At 46.6% G+C, this 14,688-nt stretch overlaps 1 protein-coding gene across 1 annotated transcript in view; it reads left to right on the top strand.

Annotated features, from left to right (window-relative positions):
* The first annotated feature begins 845 nt into the window (after positions 1-845).
* Positions 846-14,688, top strand: part of ELAPOR2 (endosome-lysosome associated apoptosis and autophagy regulator family member 2) — a 103,752-nt gene continuing 89,909 nt past the window's right edge. The window contains exon 1 of the mRNA XM_055809065.1: positions 846-1,213. Within this exon, the coding sequence (XP_055665040.1) occupies positions 1,091-1,213 (123 nt within the window). The 5' untranslated portion in view covers positions 846-1,090. The remainder of the gene's footprint in view (positions 1,214-14,688) is intronic.

The following is a 14,688-nucleotide window of genomic DNA, read 5'->3' as shown; positions in this document are numbered from 1 at the left end:
CTTTCAAAAGGTGAATAAAGGCTGAGTCAAGCCTGGATCGTGGTGGCCAGGAGTTGCAGAAAAATTGCAAGGAAGAAAAAAAAACCCAACAACTCACCCAACAAACTAGAAGTGGTAAAAAAAAGGGCAATGTATTGGTGTTCAAAAAGGTGGCTCCATAAGAACAGGCACATACCGTGCTACCGAGGAGGAGCCCTGTGTCTGCGCTGGGTTTTGCTGGTTAGGTGAGAAAGGAGGGAAGAGGCAGGGGGGAGCAGGAAAGGGAGCAGGTTTGGTAGAGGTGCCAGGGAGGCGGAGGACAGACAGAAAAACACTTAATTAGGCATTGAGTAGCTGGGCATCGCTGGGGCAGGGGGCACAAAATCCCGCTTGAAAGGCAACCACTGAGGGCACAGTCTGCATGATGCTGGGGATAATAATGATTTGGGTCAGGCCGTGCCCTCCCATCCATCCCACGGAGGAGGGTCGCTGTCGTCCTCAGGCGGGGAGGGCAGCGGTCCACCGCACATCCCACCCGGTGGGATCCCACCTTAGCGGGGATCACGGGCGACCTTAGCTGCGGCAGAGCGGGGCGGTGGGTGCCAGCACCCCGCATCGCCAGCAGCCGTGCGGTGCCGAGGTGCTGCAGGCCAGCACCCCGCAGGAGGGCAGGGCAGGGGGGTTCGCCCGCCCAGTGCCGCTCCCACCCCGCAGCCTTCGGGGCTGGGGAGATACAACCGGAGGGTGCAGCCGCTCTCCCGTTTGCCACGCCGGGGCTGAGCGAACCTCGGCAGCATGCGCCTGCGCTGCCTGCCTTCCTCCTCCACCTCCTCCTCCTCCCCCTCCTCCTCCTCCTCCCAGCCCCTCCTCCCGGCTTTGGAGGTGCCGGCTGCCGGGAGCGGGCGGCCGGCGGGGCCGCTGCCGTCCGTGCCAGCCCGCGGGGTTATGCCCGGCGGCAGGAGGGGCTCAGGGCCAGGGGCAGCCCGACCCGCCGGCTGGGGCAGGGAGGTCTCCGGCAGGAGCAGGGGGCGGTGATCCTGCCCCCCCCCCCCGCTCCCCTCCGGGGGCGGCGCGGAAGGGGTGCGTGGGCGCTCCGCGGCGGGGGCAGAGGATGATGAGGAGGATGATGATGCGGCGGGCCGGAGCGGAGCGGGGGTACCCGGGCAGCGCCTGGGTGTGCTGCTGGCTGCTGGGCTGGCAGGCGGCCGCCCTGCAGCTGCCGCCCTGCGAAGAGGTGAGATTTTCCTCCTCCCGGGGTTTTTCCCCATCCCTAATGGCGGGGGTGGGGGGTGGGGAAGGATGCACCAGGCTCGGGTGGAGGGTGGCACCCCAGGTGCTGGTTGCGTTGCCCCTCCCCGGGCTGTTTGCGGGACGATAGAGAGGTCAGACCCACGGAGAAGGACCCCCTGCTGTGGTGATGCCGGGCACTCTGCGGGGCGGCCGAGCCCCCCCAGCATCACGCGTGGAGCCGTGGGCCGCGAAGGACACACACACCCCCCCCGTTGTCACTGCTCCCTCCGATGCGTGGAAGTAGCAGAGCCCCCCTCCAAACGCGGGGGACTCGGCTGGCCTCGCTGCTTTTCTAAATAGTGTGTTGAATCAGTGCAAAAGGGGGGAGAGTGAGGAAGGGTTTGAAGGTGTCCCGACCCTCCCGTGTCAGCCCGGGGTGTCCTGGGCTGAGCCCTGTGCGTGACATAGGGAGAGAAACTTTCTGCCTGTCTCCTGCTGTAAAAACCCGTAACGGGAGGGACCGGGTGTCGGCGGAGCGAGGACTGCTCTGCACGGTGGTGCAGGATGCAGGAGCCCAGGCTGCCGGACAGGGATGCTCTGGTCCATCTCCGGGTGGCCTAGAAGGAGCCCTGATGGAGGGAGGGGACCAAGGCTGAAGCTCTGCTGCAGGGTTTCCATCCTCACTCCTATGTGCAGGGAAATCCTCCTCACTGCTACTTTTAAAGCGCAAGTGGGTCTTTCCTGTGTTTTAAATCTAGGCGTAGGGGTGAAGAGGCTAGGCACCACCTTCCCAAAGAGGGGCAAGGCTCTAGCAAGCAGAAACCTTTAAGTGGGTTGGCAGTGATCAGTCCCCTTTCTCTTACCCCTCTGAGGATGCTTCAGGAACCTCTCCTACTGCAGTTGCACGGTTTAGCAAGAAATAATTTGTATATTCTCAGACTGGACTGGGAGTGGGCGGCTGCAGCCAGCTTGGAGAACTCAGCAGGTGAAGGGTCCTGATCCATGCTTGGGAGCTATTGCAGTGTGGACCTCCCTGTCCAGAGGTGCAGAAGCCTGTGTCTTCTCCAGTGAAACGGGGTGTCCCCAACCCCAAAGGCTATTCCCCCCTCGCCTATTGAATATATTTTTTGTCTTGCAAGTAGCAGAGCATCGGTGAAATTGCTCAGTGCTGGTCTGGGCTGGCAAATCTTGCAGTAGGAGGGCATGTGGGATACCCAGATCAGTGGCATGTTTCTCCTAAACGTTAGGCATCCTCAGAAAGGGGGATTTATGTAGCCACCTGCTTTACATTACCTGTCTCCCTTTCCAGCTAGTGAAGGGAAACAGGCCCTTCTAGAGCTGATCTCATCCTAAAGTATTTGCTTAAAAAAATGAACCTCTGCAGATGGTTAAACGTGACAGCTGAATCTCAGCTGAGCTACTAAAGGAGTAGAGCTGATATTTTGAGCATTCTGTCTTGGGCTTTAGGTGTGCAAATTCCCCCCTGAGCCTCACTTCTGCGCCCCTTTGGATCTGGACCTGAGTGCTTTTGCTTTCTTTTCAGAAGAACAGAGTGTTGTTTTACTTCAGTTTCACTTGAATACTCTTTGAGACAGAGACATCCATCACTCACATGGTTAAAAAGCTGTACGTTACTCGTGCTGGGGTGTGTGCATGTGCTGCCATGCAACAGTATGTCCCAGAGAACATAATTACAAACACGTCTGGATGGAGGGGGAATGAAAAAACAAAACCCTGCAAAAAAACAGGGCAGCAGATCAGCTGATTTACAGAAGGGAAGAACAAAATGTAACAGTTCATGTAAAACATGGCTAATATCTAGCTATTACCCGTCGGTCTCAAAACATTGCCATGTGCTCTAATTCAGCCTAATCCAGGTGATCTGGGTGTATTGCTATTAAAATCACAATAGCTCTTGTTGTGATTGACTCTGGTTTGGGCAGGCTCAGGCAAGGATGAAGTTGCACAGTGAGAAAGCACAGCCTGTTAGAGAGTATTGCCGTCCTTTGAAGACTTGGTAAAGGTCTTGTTTTATACCGAAAAAGCTTGAGAAGCGCAAGGTTTCATGCACTGGCAGGTAGTTAATTTTGAATCTATAGGGGATCTTTCCTGTAGCTGCACATACATCCCCTCCCCAACAGCTTGTTTTTCTGTTTCCTCACTGTTACAAGAAGTACAGGTATCTGCCAGTTTGTGAGATTTCTGGGCTGGTACAGTGTTGGGAGCAGTGGGATCTCTGGCTATGCCCGAGGCTCCGTGGTGCTCTGGTTACATAGATAGTAAAAGTAATAATGTATAGCAATGTCACTCTTCAGAAACCTTTTTGTCATTGCCTTCTTTCATCAGGGACTGTAGCAGGTCAGCACACTGAATTTAGGAGAGGTGTGTTTGTGCTGCAAACCAGACATACAAGCAGCTTGAATGAATGTTCCCATGAGTTTTTGGAATAAATTGACACAGCCATAGCTTCTGGTGTAACAACGTTCAGTCTGGGCTGTGAGGACCGTTCACATCACGAGCTCTCCCTGAGCTCTCCGATGCCAGAAGGTGAGTTAGGTGCAGCTCCAAGAGACAGAGGCAGGCTTGGCCTTGATGGCCGGGGTCCCCCTGGGGTGCAGAAGCTGGGGGGACCCACTGCTGTAACCTGGGCTTCTGGTGACTTGGTAACTGAAATTAGGACAGCAGTAGAAGAATAACTGTTTGGTGAATGCTTTCTGCTTATGCCAGTGATGAATGAGCCGCTAATGCAAATGGTTCACGTATTTCATAAATTATGGCTTTGAGCAGGGTTGATGACACCCATGTTTTTCACTGGCATTAAATACACATTAAGCTATTTTGTTGGAAATGATGAGATATTCATGCCCATCCCCCTGTCCCCAGGGAGCATCTTTGTTACATCTTATTTTCCAGTGTTCAGTGTGATTTTTCTAAACTTCCCAAATGAAAGAGTCTTCTTTGGCTTCCCCCAAATCTGAACAGATTTTGCTTTTGGGACGTTTTAACTGATACTCAGCCTAAATGGATCTTTTCTTAATTTCATCATTCCTTTCCCTCTATTGTTCTTTCAACCATTAGAAAAAAAATTAAAAATATCAGCAAGTAACTCTTGTCTTGCTTCGCATTCAGCCAAATTGTTTACGAAGAGAGATACAGAACATCCGAGCTGATGGCAAAAATGTTTTCTTTCATATACCCTGTTTGACTCCCAGTTACCATGCAGACTGACAGCAAACACATACATTTTTGATACAGATAATAAATGTGATTCTGCTGCATTGGATGGTTTACCGGCCACTTCAGTAGGCAGGTAAACCCAACACAGAATTGTAAAGTTACTAAGTGAATGGAGAGGGTAATGCTAAACGCCTTCTGTAAGGGAAAGTATTTTTGTACTAGTCTGCTGGAATACTTCTGGGGAAGATAAAAGTGATAGGAGAGATTTATTTGGACAATTAAAAAATCTTTTGTAAAATCACATGCAAGACAAGGCCAAGGAAGTCTTAAGGAGGGAGGGGAAACATGAACTTGAAACTAGGTCAAGTACAGTGGATTAAGTATGTTGTAATAATGCCAATTTGCATGATGAGAAAAGGTTAAAAAATGGGGTGTGCCTAAGTTAAGTTTGAAGTATTTTAAGAATATTAGTTAATTAAATCAAGGTACTAGGTACTAAACTAAGCAGCCTGGGAAGCAAGGTGAAGTTCTCTCTTTCCATGTAAAGGATGGAGAGGACATACGTGTCAGGCTTGGAAGCACAGCGTGTAAGTCAGTATGCCTGTCACCAAGTATAGATGGTAGGAATAACAGGGATGGCTGCTGGAAGGAATCTGAGTATCAGAAACACCCTTATGTTGTTAAGTGAACTGTACCTGCTTGGGAAAAGGGTTGGGGCTATTGTAGATGGCTCTGTAGACAGCCCCTGTGCTCATGGTGAAATAAGTTGGATGGATGACTGAAAAAAAAAACCCAACCAAAACCTGTAACAGTATTTTTGCGCCTTATCGCTAGTACTCAGGAACCGTGAATGTTGTGTTTGTTCTGTAACTGCTCAATAAGCATACAGCGATCACAGCAGAGGCTGGAGCTGTCTAAGTAAGAAGGGAATAACTTGACGGAGGAAGAGAAAGAAGAACATCCATTAATGCATAGGGTAGAAAAAGTAATGAGATGCAAACCTTTAGGATAAGGTAGACATAAAAAGGCTTTCTGTGCACTTGAAAGTCTAAATGTTAGTGCTGTTAAAAGGTGATACTTTTTTTTATTTTCATGTAACTGTAAACAGCCTCTGGGACTTCTTGATCTCTGGGATTCATTTAGTCTCTCTTGGCCTTAAAATCTCTGAAGGGATTAGCTCATTGCTAAACATGTAGGAAGGAATTCTTCTAAGTCTGTTTTCTTGCTGTCCCTTATTAGTACCCTCATCCCTTTCTCTGAAGCACTGGCTAGTTTGGCAACAAGGCAGAAGCTATCTATACCAGCTGCTGGGGTGATCTAGTGTTGTATCCCCTGATTTCTAAACACCCTGCAAGGTCTTAAACTCTTAATTTATGAACAGTTCATAGTAAGCAGAATAGGCTGTGGAAAGATTCCTAGACAGATCATATTATTTTTATCACCTTTTGCTATGCAGACTTGTGTCTTTGAGGCGAAAAGAGAAATGTACAGCTTCCATTTGCTGTGGCAATGGAGGGTCGTAAAGTTGAGGAAAGAGGAGCAAAAACCATGCTATAAAACTGCTGATGATAAAGTCGATGGAGTGGAAACAGGTGCACAAAAGGTGAGAAGAGAAACGTGGGGACACAGGTCCCTCAGCACGTAGGCAGACCAAGACAGGAGGTGGGGGGAAGCACAGGACAAACTGGTGAGGTGTCAGAATTTGAAGCCTGAGAAGGAACAGAGATGCTGGTGTAAAAAATGGAAAGTGAGACATGGTTGTAATGATTCAAGAATAATAAAATTAGGCATGGCAGAAACTGCTATAACAGACCATAAACTGAAAAGAGTAATAGACATTAATCCAACAGAAGATTGCATTTCTTTCATCATCAAACATCCCTTGATTGTTCAGGATGAGTATTTATCATCTATAAAGAAGCCCATGATTTTATTTCCTTTTTTTTTTCCCCCATGTTTTTTTTTCCCCCCATCCCTTTATTCCGCATAGCTTTAGTAGATTTCGAGAGGTTGAGCAAGGGCAGGAGCTCTGCTGGGATTCCTGACCCACTCGTGCACGGTGCCTGTCAGGACCGTCAGTGTGCTGGGTGCCGGGATGGGTGGGCACAGTGGTTGGGGTGTCAGCTGCCTCCTCCGGGCCACGTTTCCCACCGGGTGTTGGTTGGGAAAGATTTACAAGGACTGAGCCTTGCTTTATGCCAGCTGATGACCTGGGACAGAAATGCTGGAATGGCTGGAAGGGAAACCCTGGCCCGCAGGTCTGAAGCGAAGGTGCTGGCAGGAGTCCTGCCGCCTGCAGCCAGCGTGGGGCAGGGCCAGGGGTGTCACGGCTTGCAGGGCTCACTCTGTGGGCAGCGGGGAGATGCTGTCAGAGCAGGCTGCCCCTGTGTCATATCTGTAGGTTGCTGTCAATGCCTGCTGAAGGAAGCGGTAAGCACCAGTTAAGTAGGAAAAAAAAAAAACCCAAGTGGAGGACAGATAAGGGTTGGCAATAAGAAAGGCAGCCTTGAACCCCTCATGCTTGAGATAGGAAAGAAACAGTGTTTGGGAACAGGTCAGGGAACGGGTTCTACATGTCTCCCAGATGTTGCCAAGGTTTTTCTAGGGGCTGCTACTGTAAGGTCCCATGCTGGTAGCCAGGATGGCTATGTCTTTCCTAACTCTTACACCCACTTGGAAAAGAACGCCCCTCCCGCTCTCCCTTGGTAATATTTTAGCTCTTATCCTGGACTTGAAAATCTGTTTAGGTTTTGGCTGCTGGTAGTGGAAACATTTTGGTTTTCAGTATTTTGAAAGAGAAAATCTCTGATTTTGAAGAAGAGGAATAGTTACCCCCCCTTTTTTTTACAGTGACCTTTAAAAAAAGCCAAACAAACCCCTTTGAATTACAAAACATTAGTCAAATATAACAGTGACCTTGTTTCACAAGCATTGTGATACTCACTTTGATAAATAGTGTCAGACATTAATCGCTGTGCACTTGGGACATGGGCTCAGGGCTGATTTAAGACGATTGAAGACGACATGTGCAGCTGAGCTGCCAGCTCCCCTGTGTTGGTGCTGACAGTCCTGTCACTGTGTGCTGAGTCAGAGAAAATGCTGATTCGGCTGAAAACTAAGCTGCCAAAATAAAAAAAAAAAAAGAAAAAGGCGAGTGTTTATCTGGGTGAGTGGAAGAAATGACTCAGTGTTTAGTCTCTGGGGGCTAGAAGCAGTGCAGAAGGCTTTGGGACATGCACAAGACTGGTCCCCTCTTATTTTGTTTCTAGAACATAAAATTTTGGTTGAGTAGAACTAGCCTGGATGTGCACTGAGATAATGGCAAGAGAATTGTATTTCCTGATGTAGGAAGAAGAAAATGAGAGATGTTTGTGTTAAAAGTGTGAAAGAACTGGGCTGTTGCTCCCTCTGTGGAGGTCTGCACTCCAGCTTCAGAGATGCAAGTGCCATCTCTGCAAGGAAAGTAATTGCTGCCTGTAAGATACATTTTCAATGAAAAAAAAAATAATTCCAGATGATGGGCTATTCCCAACTAGGAAATTTCTTTGACAGAGAATTTTTACTGGTACAAAGAGAGGGCAAATCACTCATCCCATTTTCCCTTGCTGATATGGTTTTAACCTCTCTCATCTGTTGGTGTTTTATGGTCAAGAAATACAACACTGTAACAGAGGTGGTTTATGATGATACTTGAAGACTATAGGAAAGTACCTACAAAAAATGATAGGAACTCTGTTATTTGGTGGTGAAAACGCTGGGAAGCTCAATTTTCATTTGTTTAGATTTTGTTCCATTTCAGAGGTGCAAATATTTTCCAGGGATAATCCATAGGAGTGTGGCTCAGGGTGTTTGGGATTGGTTAAAATGATGTGTCCATCTTTCCAAATACAGGAGCATTGGGAGATGAGACTCACATAAACAAGGTGAGCCAGTCTGTGACACTGGACAGATCCCTGACCCTCTTCTGGTTACCAGGGTAGACACAGCCAAAAGAGCTATTTTCTATATAATAATTACCAATGTGGGTTACTAATGCTAATCTTATAATCCAATTTGATGAAAAAACCCTGCTCTGGGGAAAGGGTGAACTTTCCTTCTGAGGTTGGAACTGGCCTGAACATGCTTAGAGGTGTTTTTGATGTAATGAATATGGTCAGAAAATTGAAAGTCATCAGATAACCAAGCTAGAGGAAGAAGCAATGGAGAGTGCAAAACCTGAAGACGCCATTAACATAATTGCTGCTGGCTTGATAAAGTACAGTATGCATTTAATGGTAGTGCCTGAATTGATTGTGCAGTCCCAGATAACCAAAATGCAGCGAGGTGGTGACTTTTAGCAGCAAACTCAAGGGCAGAGGTGATTTAGACCTCAGCCACTGACCCTTAAAGTGTTAATTTTCTACAGTGTTTCTTGTGGTATGTGAAATCCTTCTGGTTTTGTACTTACTCTCTGAAGTTTCTCAAAGGAAGATCTTCACACAGTCCAGCCGTGTTTTATACACACATAGGGGTGGTGCTGTGTTTTTTTGAGAGATGTACGTCAGGAATGGATGACTTCTGATTTTTCCCAGGCTTTTATATCCGTGGCTCCCTCCTGCTGGCAGGTCAACAGTGCTGATCAAATGCTGCTTGTTTCTGGTTAGCTGCTTTTTATCTCCAGCTCTGTGGTTCCTTAAAGCAAATGAAGAAAAAGTAAGGCTTCCCAAGACAGTTCTTGTCGTCTCTCTTTTGTTTGGTCTTTTAATCCAGTTTTTAAAAAAATCAGGCTTATCTTGAAAGGAAAGAAACAGGGGCCCAACCAGGCTCCTTTGCAGCAGGATTTCTGCTGGTCTGGAGGAAATATGAGCCGATGTGCATCTGAGGGATGCGGGGGGAAGCCGCTTAATAGAATTGGAATGGAGAAACGATTCATCTTTTTGTGCCACACCTTTCTTGGAAAGCACCTGCCCTGCAGACCTGCTGATGAGCAGCTTGTCTTGCCGTGTGATGAATGTCAAGTGTCCTGGTTAGCAAGGTAATGGCTCTCTCCCCTAGAGCTGCTCGGGTAAGAGCTGAACCTGGGCCAGCTGTCTCCTCGTCCAGAAGACCAGACAGGGTGACTCTATCGATTAGTGCTTGGTTTTGGTGCTGGATGTAGGATTCACCAGGACCCTGAATTCTCCTTTATTTTGGCTGAAAGCCGGCTGTGCTCTGTGTTAGCCTCTGCATGGTGAGAGGCTGGGGATCTAGAGGAGATGCTCAATCCTGCACCAAAGCAACGTGTCCTGTTAGTGTCAGGGCATCCTTTTAGGGGATGCACAGACCAGGTATCACAAATAGTTGAGCACTGAGCCCTGCACTGCTTCCTAAACAGCTGTGATCGATGATCAGATTTCCATTCACCCTAGCTAAGAGGAGCCATAATGTAAAAAATAATCAATTCCTGAATCTTTTTGTTTTGAAGTATTTTTAACTGCACTTAGAGCCAATGCTACTTAAATATTTTCTGGCTTCTCTGAAGAGTCATTGCTTTTTAGTTCCAGCTTTTAAATTAAAAAAAGAAGCTGGTTTGCAGCATTGCCTGTTGCGATACTCACCTGCTAATCTCTTGAACTGCTTTGCTAAACAAGGGAAAATATTTCCTTAAAGCCTCATCATGTGGTTAGGCAGGAACTACAGCTTTCACTGAAAACTGGGGGAAAAGAGAAGGTAAGAAGTCAGTTCCTCAGTATTGCAGAAAAAAAATAAGCAAAAATCTGGAAAGTTAAATGAACTGGAGCTAAGTTGCATAGTGTTTTAAGGTCCTGTAGCACTTAAATAATCATATGAACTTGATGGGGTGGAAGCAATGATGCCTGGCTTAAGGTTTTGGGAGGCGTTATATGACTGTTACTGAAAGTACAATTTGATTAACAAACTACCATTATTCAACTTTAGCATTTATACTGTAGATAGTCTGATGGGGAGACCCAGGGGCACCACACTGGGTGCCACACATGCTGGAAATAAAAGTAAACTCTTGTTGTGATATCCTGCTTTCATGGACAGTCTCCGGCCTGCTAAATGTGACAGATCCAGAGGGCTCTGATCCCGAAACTGTCCAGATCACCCCAAGGTTTGTTAGTGTGCTCCCTGGGATGGATTTGCCCCTGAAAGCTGGCATGGGATGGGACATCACAATAGAAGCTGTGGGTGAACTCCCATGGTAATCCCCCAGTTCAACAATAAAGGTGAGTGGAGGCAGTTTTGTCATGGGATGACTATGAGTGGTTGTAGTTGCTCAAATACCTGCCATGTTAGGAGGGCATGTAGCCCCCTCACAGTTCTTCAGGACAGCCGAAAATCCATGTGAACAGAAAACTTGCTCCAGTGATCCATGCATAGTCCAAGCATGAGATCCCGGTGTTGTAGAAGTAGCTGAGCACTGCGCAGAACCAGCATTTCATACCATGAAAAGGAATTATCTCGCTTTTAACTGTACAAGTTAGGCATCTAGTCTGACCTAAATGTCTAGCTGACAAGACAATCACCCTTCAAGACTCATTTCTCCCATCCTGAAAGCGTGGTGTGGTGTTTCTGCTGAAAGCGCCCATTTTCTTCCACTGACAGAGGGACTCTGGCTTATGTCAGGTAGATGCTCAACTTTTAGTTATCTAAAGTAAAATAAAATCAATCTGGACCCATCAGTGGAATTAATCTCCACTGTAAGTGCATTACCTGAGCTGTTAGACACAGCTTTGCAGGTTGCTTTGCAGCGCTCTGTAAGCTGCAGGGGTGAAGGTGCTCTGCTAGGGCTGGGACCTCGCAGTGGTGGAGCTAGGTCTCTGCAGTGACCTAATTACACTGGAGAAGGAACCTAAATCTTTGCCTCTGAACTGCTGAATTAAAAATGGAAACACAGCAGGAGCACAGCCTTGGTCCTTAGTTGTGGAGAGCTGTTTGTGAGTAAAGAGTTTTATTGTTTTGCCTCGTAGCAGCTTCATTATCACACAGCAGAACCCCTTCCTACCCAGGGAATAATTAACATCAAGCTCATGCCCGTGTAAATTTCTGTCTATGATATACACAGGATTAAACCTAACATGTAAGCTTGCACGTAATGATCACCTTGCAATTTATTGCAACTGTTTTTCAAATGGGCTAGGCCTTGTGTTTGGATTTAATATCCCAGAGCAAGAAGGCGGGTGTTCAATTTACATTTGCTTACAGCATAGGTGATTGCGGGCTGACTGCATTATCCGGGCAGGAAAACCAGCTGTGGACGCATTTCTTTCTTGGTGTTGTAGGCTGGATCATATCTCGTGGGCACAATCAATAGCAAGGGACAGCTCGGGAACCCTGCCTGAGGAAAGCTCTGGTCTCCTCCTTGTCCTGCCTTTTACCCCAGTCCCTGGGCTGATGAGTCACTGCTGATTGATGTGACTGATACAGCACTGGTGATAACGAATTTCCCTGCCCCTTGCAGAGGGTTTAATGGTGCTGCCACCAAAGCTCTGCCTACTGCTGTCACCCCGCCTAGCCCATACCTCAGCCTAGCCTTGGTTTCTTCTAGCTCCGAGTGCTCTCTGGCTGCTGGAGATGCTAACCAATGCAGATTTGTAGCTGCCTAAAAAGCTGCCTTAGCCCTGTAGGTAAATCTGGACTTCAGAAGAAGTGTGCACTGGGCAGGGCTTGGCTAGACCTGCTACTGGAGGTCATTTTGACTGGGGTTAGCAGCGTGAGTGCAGAGAAGAGTCTAGGAGCTGAATGCAGCTGATGGCCAAGGTAAATGTAAGGTGTGTTTTCTCCATCACTCGCGCAGCTCAGGCCACCTTGGACAGCTGGCTTGTCCTTGGCTTTATTTATTAGTTGTTCTTGCAGTGGAAATGGACTCCGTGGGCTTGGAGGCAACCCAAGAGGGCAATATTGGATGAGGCTTCCTCATAAGAATGTACAGTTACATTTTTTTCTTGTCAGGCTCTGATTTAAGATCTTACTTCGTTCAATGAACAGGGTTATTTCAGACACATCATACAGTTAAGCACTCACAAAGGGCATGGTCCTATCCTGAGACAAGTGCTTGCAAGTCAGGCAGAAGTTCCTGAGCTACACCTCGCAAACGTGGCCTCCCTCTTGTGTTGCAGGGGTCGTCATTCTCTTTTTTGTCTTTCTCCTGCTCCAAAATGGAATATTCATAAAAGCAGGTAGTGTTCCCAAAGTTGAGTATCGATTAATGTTCAGCTAAAAATTATATTAAAAAAAAAAGGTCTTATTTGCTACGGGTTGCTTTTTCTGTTTCCTGTTTGAAAATACTCAGCCATCTGGTCAGCAAACAAATAAAATGCTGCATGATATTGGCAGTAAAGCGTACACGGGAAAACAACTAATGGGAGAAGGAAACAGTTCACAGTCTTTCTATAATCTGGTGAGGTTTGGTTTTATGATTCTTTTCCCCACAGAGAGTTTGTATTTGTAAAAAGCAGAATCTGGTCATGATCTTCATATAACTAAATGCAGCTTTGGCAAAGCCTGAAGTCAATAAAAATATTTCTGTTTTTACTTCTCCCCAAAGATTAATTAGGGTCAATGAAAGAAGCACACCTTTTCTTCATTAGCAGAATCCTTGCTTTGTGATATTATATGTAAGTGTAACAGTTAAAGTCCTGGCTGTAAACACATTTTCTATCCATGTGACCACTTTGCTTAAAATCCTGTCTCGAGGAAATTATGTGAGTTCAAGTCCTAGTGCAAACTGCTTGTATTGACACAGAAATGACTACTACCTGTATCTCTTATCCCTCTTCTTTTGGGAACTATATATAGGTAGAGGAGACTTTGTACCGGGGTAATATCAGGGTAGTCCCTTCCACATCGAAGGTCTGTTTCACGGTATCTCTCCCCAGCTGTGCCCAAAACTCAGCCTCCGAGGAAGTCAAAGTCTGAAAGGGAATAGCTGAGCTCAGAAGTGAGGCAGACTCATCCATCCCCGTGGCTTGAGCGAGGAACGCACCAAAGGCACACAGACCTGGGTCAAGAGCAGCGAGGAAATGAGGGATGGGCTTCTCACAGCTGTGCCCTGCTCCTGCCCTGTGCACGCCAAACAGCTAGCAGATATTTTTTCATGTAATAACATCTCTCAAGAGAGAAAAGGAAATGCAGAGCAAATGCATTTGGTAGAAAATGGTAGAGGAGGTGACAGGGCAGAAAAACGGTACAAAATCAGATGAGCGAGCATCACCCAGACTTCCCTCCAATAACAGTGTTGTTCCTTTTCTAATATTTTTCTGCTGCCTAGTGCTGTATGAAAAACTCACACCCCCAGTGGAAACCGATAACCAACAGTAGAGGGGCAGGAGTGGAAACTTTGTGAAACGCTTGTGCATGTACCTGGTTTTAAGCACATGAATAATTCTGCTGCAGTTTGAAAAGCAATGCCTTATTGAAGATGAACTTCATGCTTAAATACCGTGCTGTATTAGGGTGAGGGAATTCTGTGAATTGCAGAGTCAGTACTCTGATGTAACTGAGACATACTATCGAATTTAAACCTTCTGCTTCCAGTAAACCAAAGGTTTTCTTTTACGTGCAGTGTTGAAAAAAATGCATTGACCGGTGTTCTTTGAAAATATTTAAATGTTAAGTCAGTTTGGTGGTCATTTCATGCTGTCTTTTGTGGGTTTTCATAAAAATACTTCTTTTGTTCTGTATACATTCACTGGACTTTTTAGGACTAACTGATGATGTCCTTTTATATGCTTTTTGAAATTTAATTGGTGTAGCAGATTGGACAGGATGCTGCTGTGGGACTCTGCTACTGGAGATGAAATGGGCCACATTGATTCCTGAGATGATTAAATCTGGCCGTAGTTCAGGTCCTCGCTGGATTAAAGTGGACAACTTGTAAAATTGTATTACTTTTATACTGCTCCACATGAACCTGCTGGGAGCCCGGCAAGGATGAGATGGGCTGTTTGGCGATAGTTTGTGAACTGAATCCTTGAAGATGTATTTTCCCTGTGAATACTGTAACTGCAGATTTAAACTTAGTTCAGAGTGGTGGCTCAATGAGGTAGTGGCCACAGGGAAGGAGATGCACAGGCTCTAGGATGCACTTGCACATGCCCAGAAATGTTTCTGTTGCGCTAAATGGTTCATTCAGATTGAAAAGCCCTTGTACATACATATGCTGTAATATTTACCTTAACATTTGCTCCATCTGTCTCCACTTTTCTCAAGAACATAGATATATTTCCCCCACTGAAATTATCAGCTCAGGTTCTCATCTGAGGTAAGTTATTTTACCCTACTCAGCTGCTTTATCATAGAATCATAGAATGGTTTGTG

The sequence above is a fragment of the Falco peregrinus genome, chromosome 6 (genome assembly GCF_023634155.1).
Source record: "Falco peregrinus isolate bFalPer1 chromosome 6, bFalPer1.pri, whole genome shotgun sequence".
NCBI classification, from domain to species: Eukaryota; Metazoa; Chordata; class Aves; order Falconiformes; family Falconidae; genus Falco; species Falco peregrinus.
This window is presented reverse-complemented; position numbering and strand designations above follow the sequence as displayed.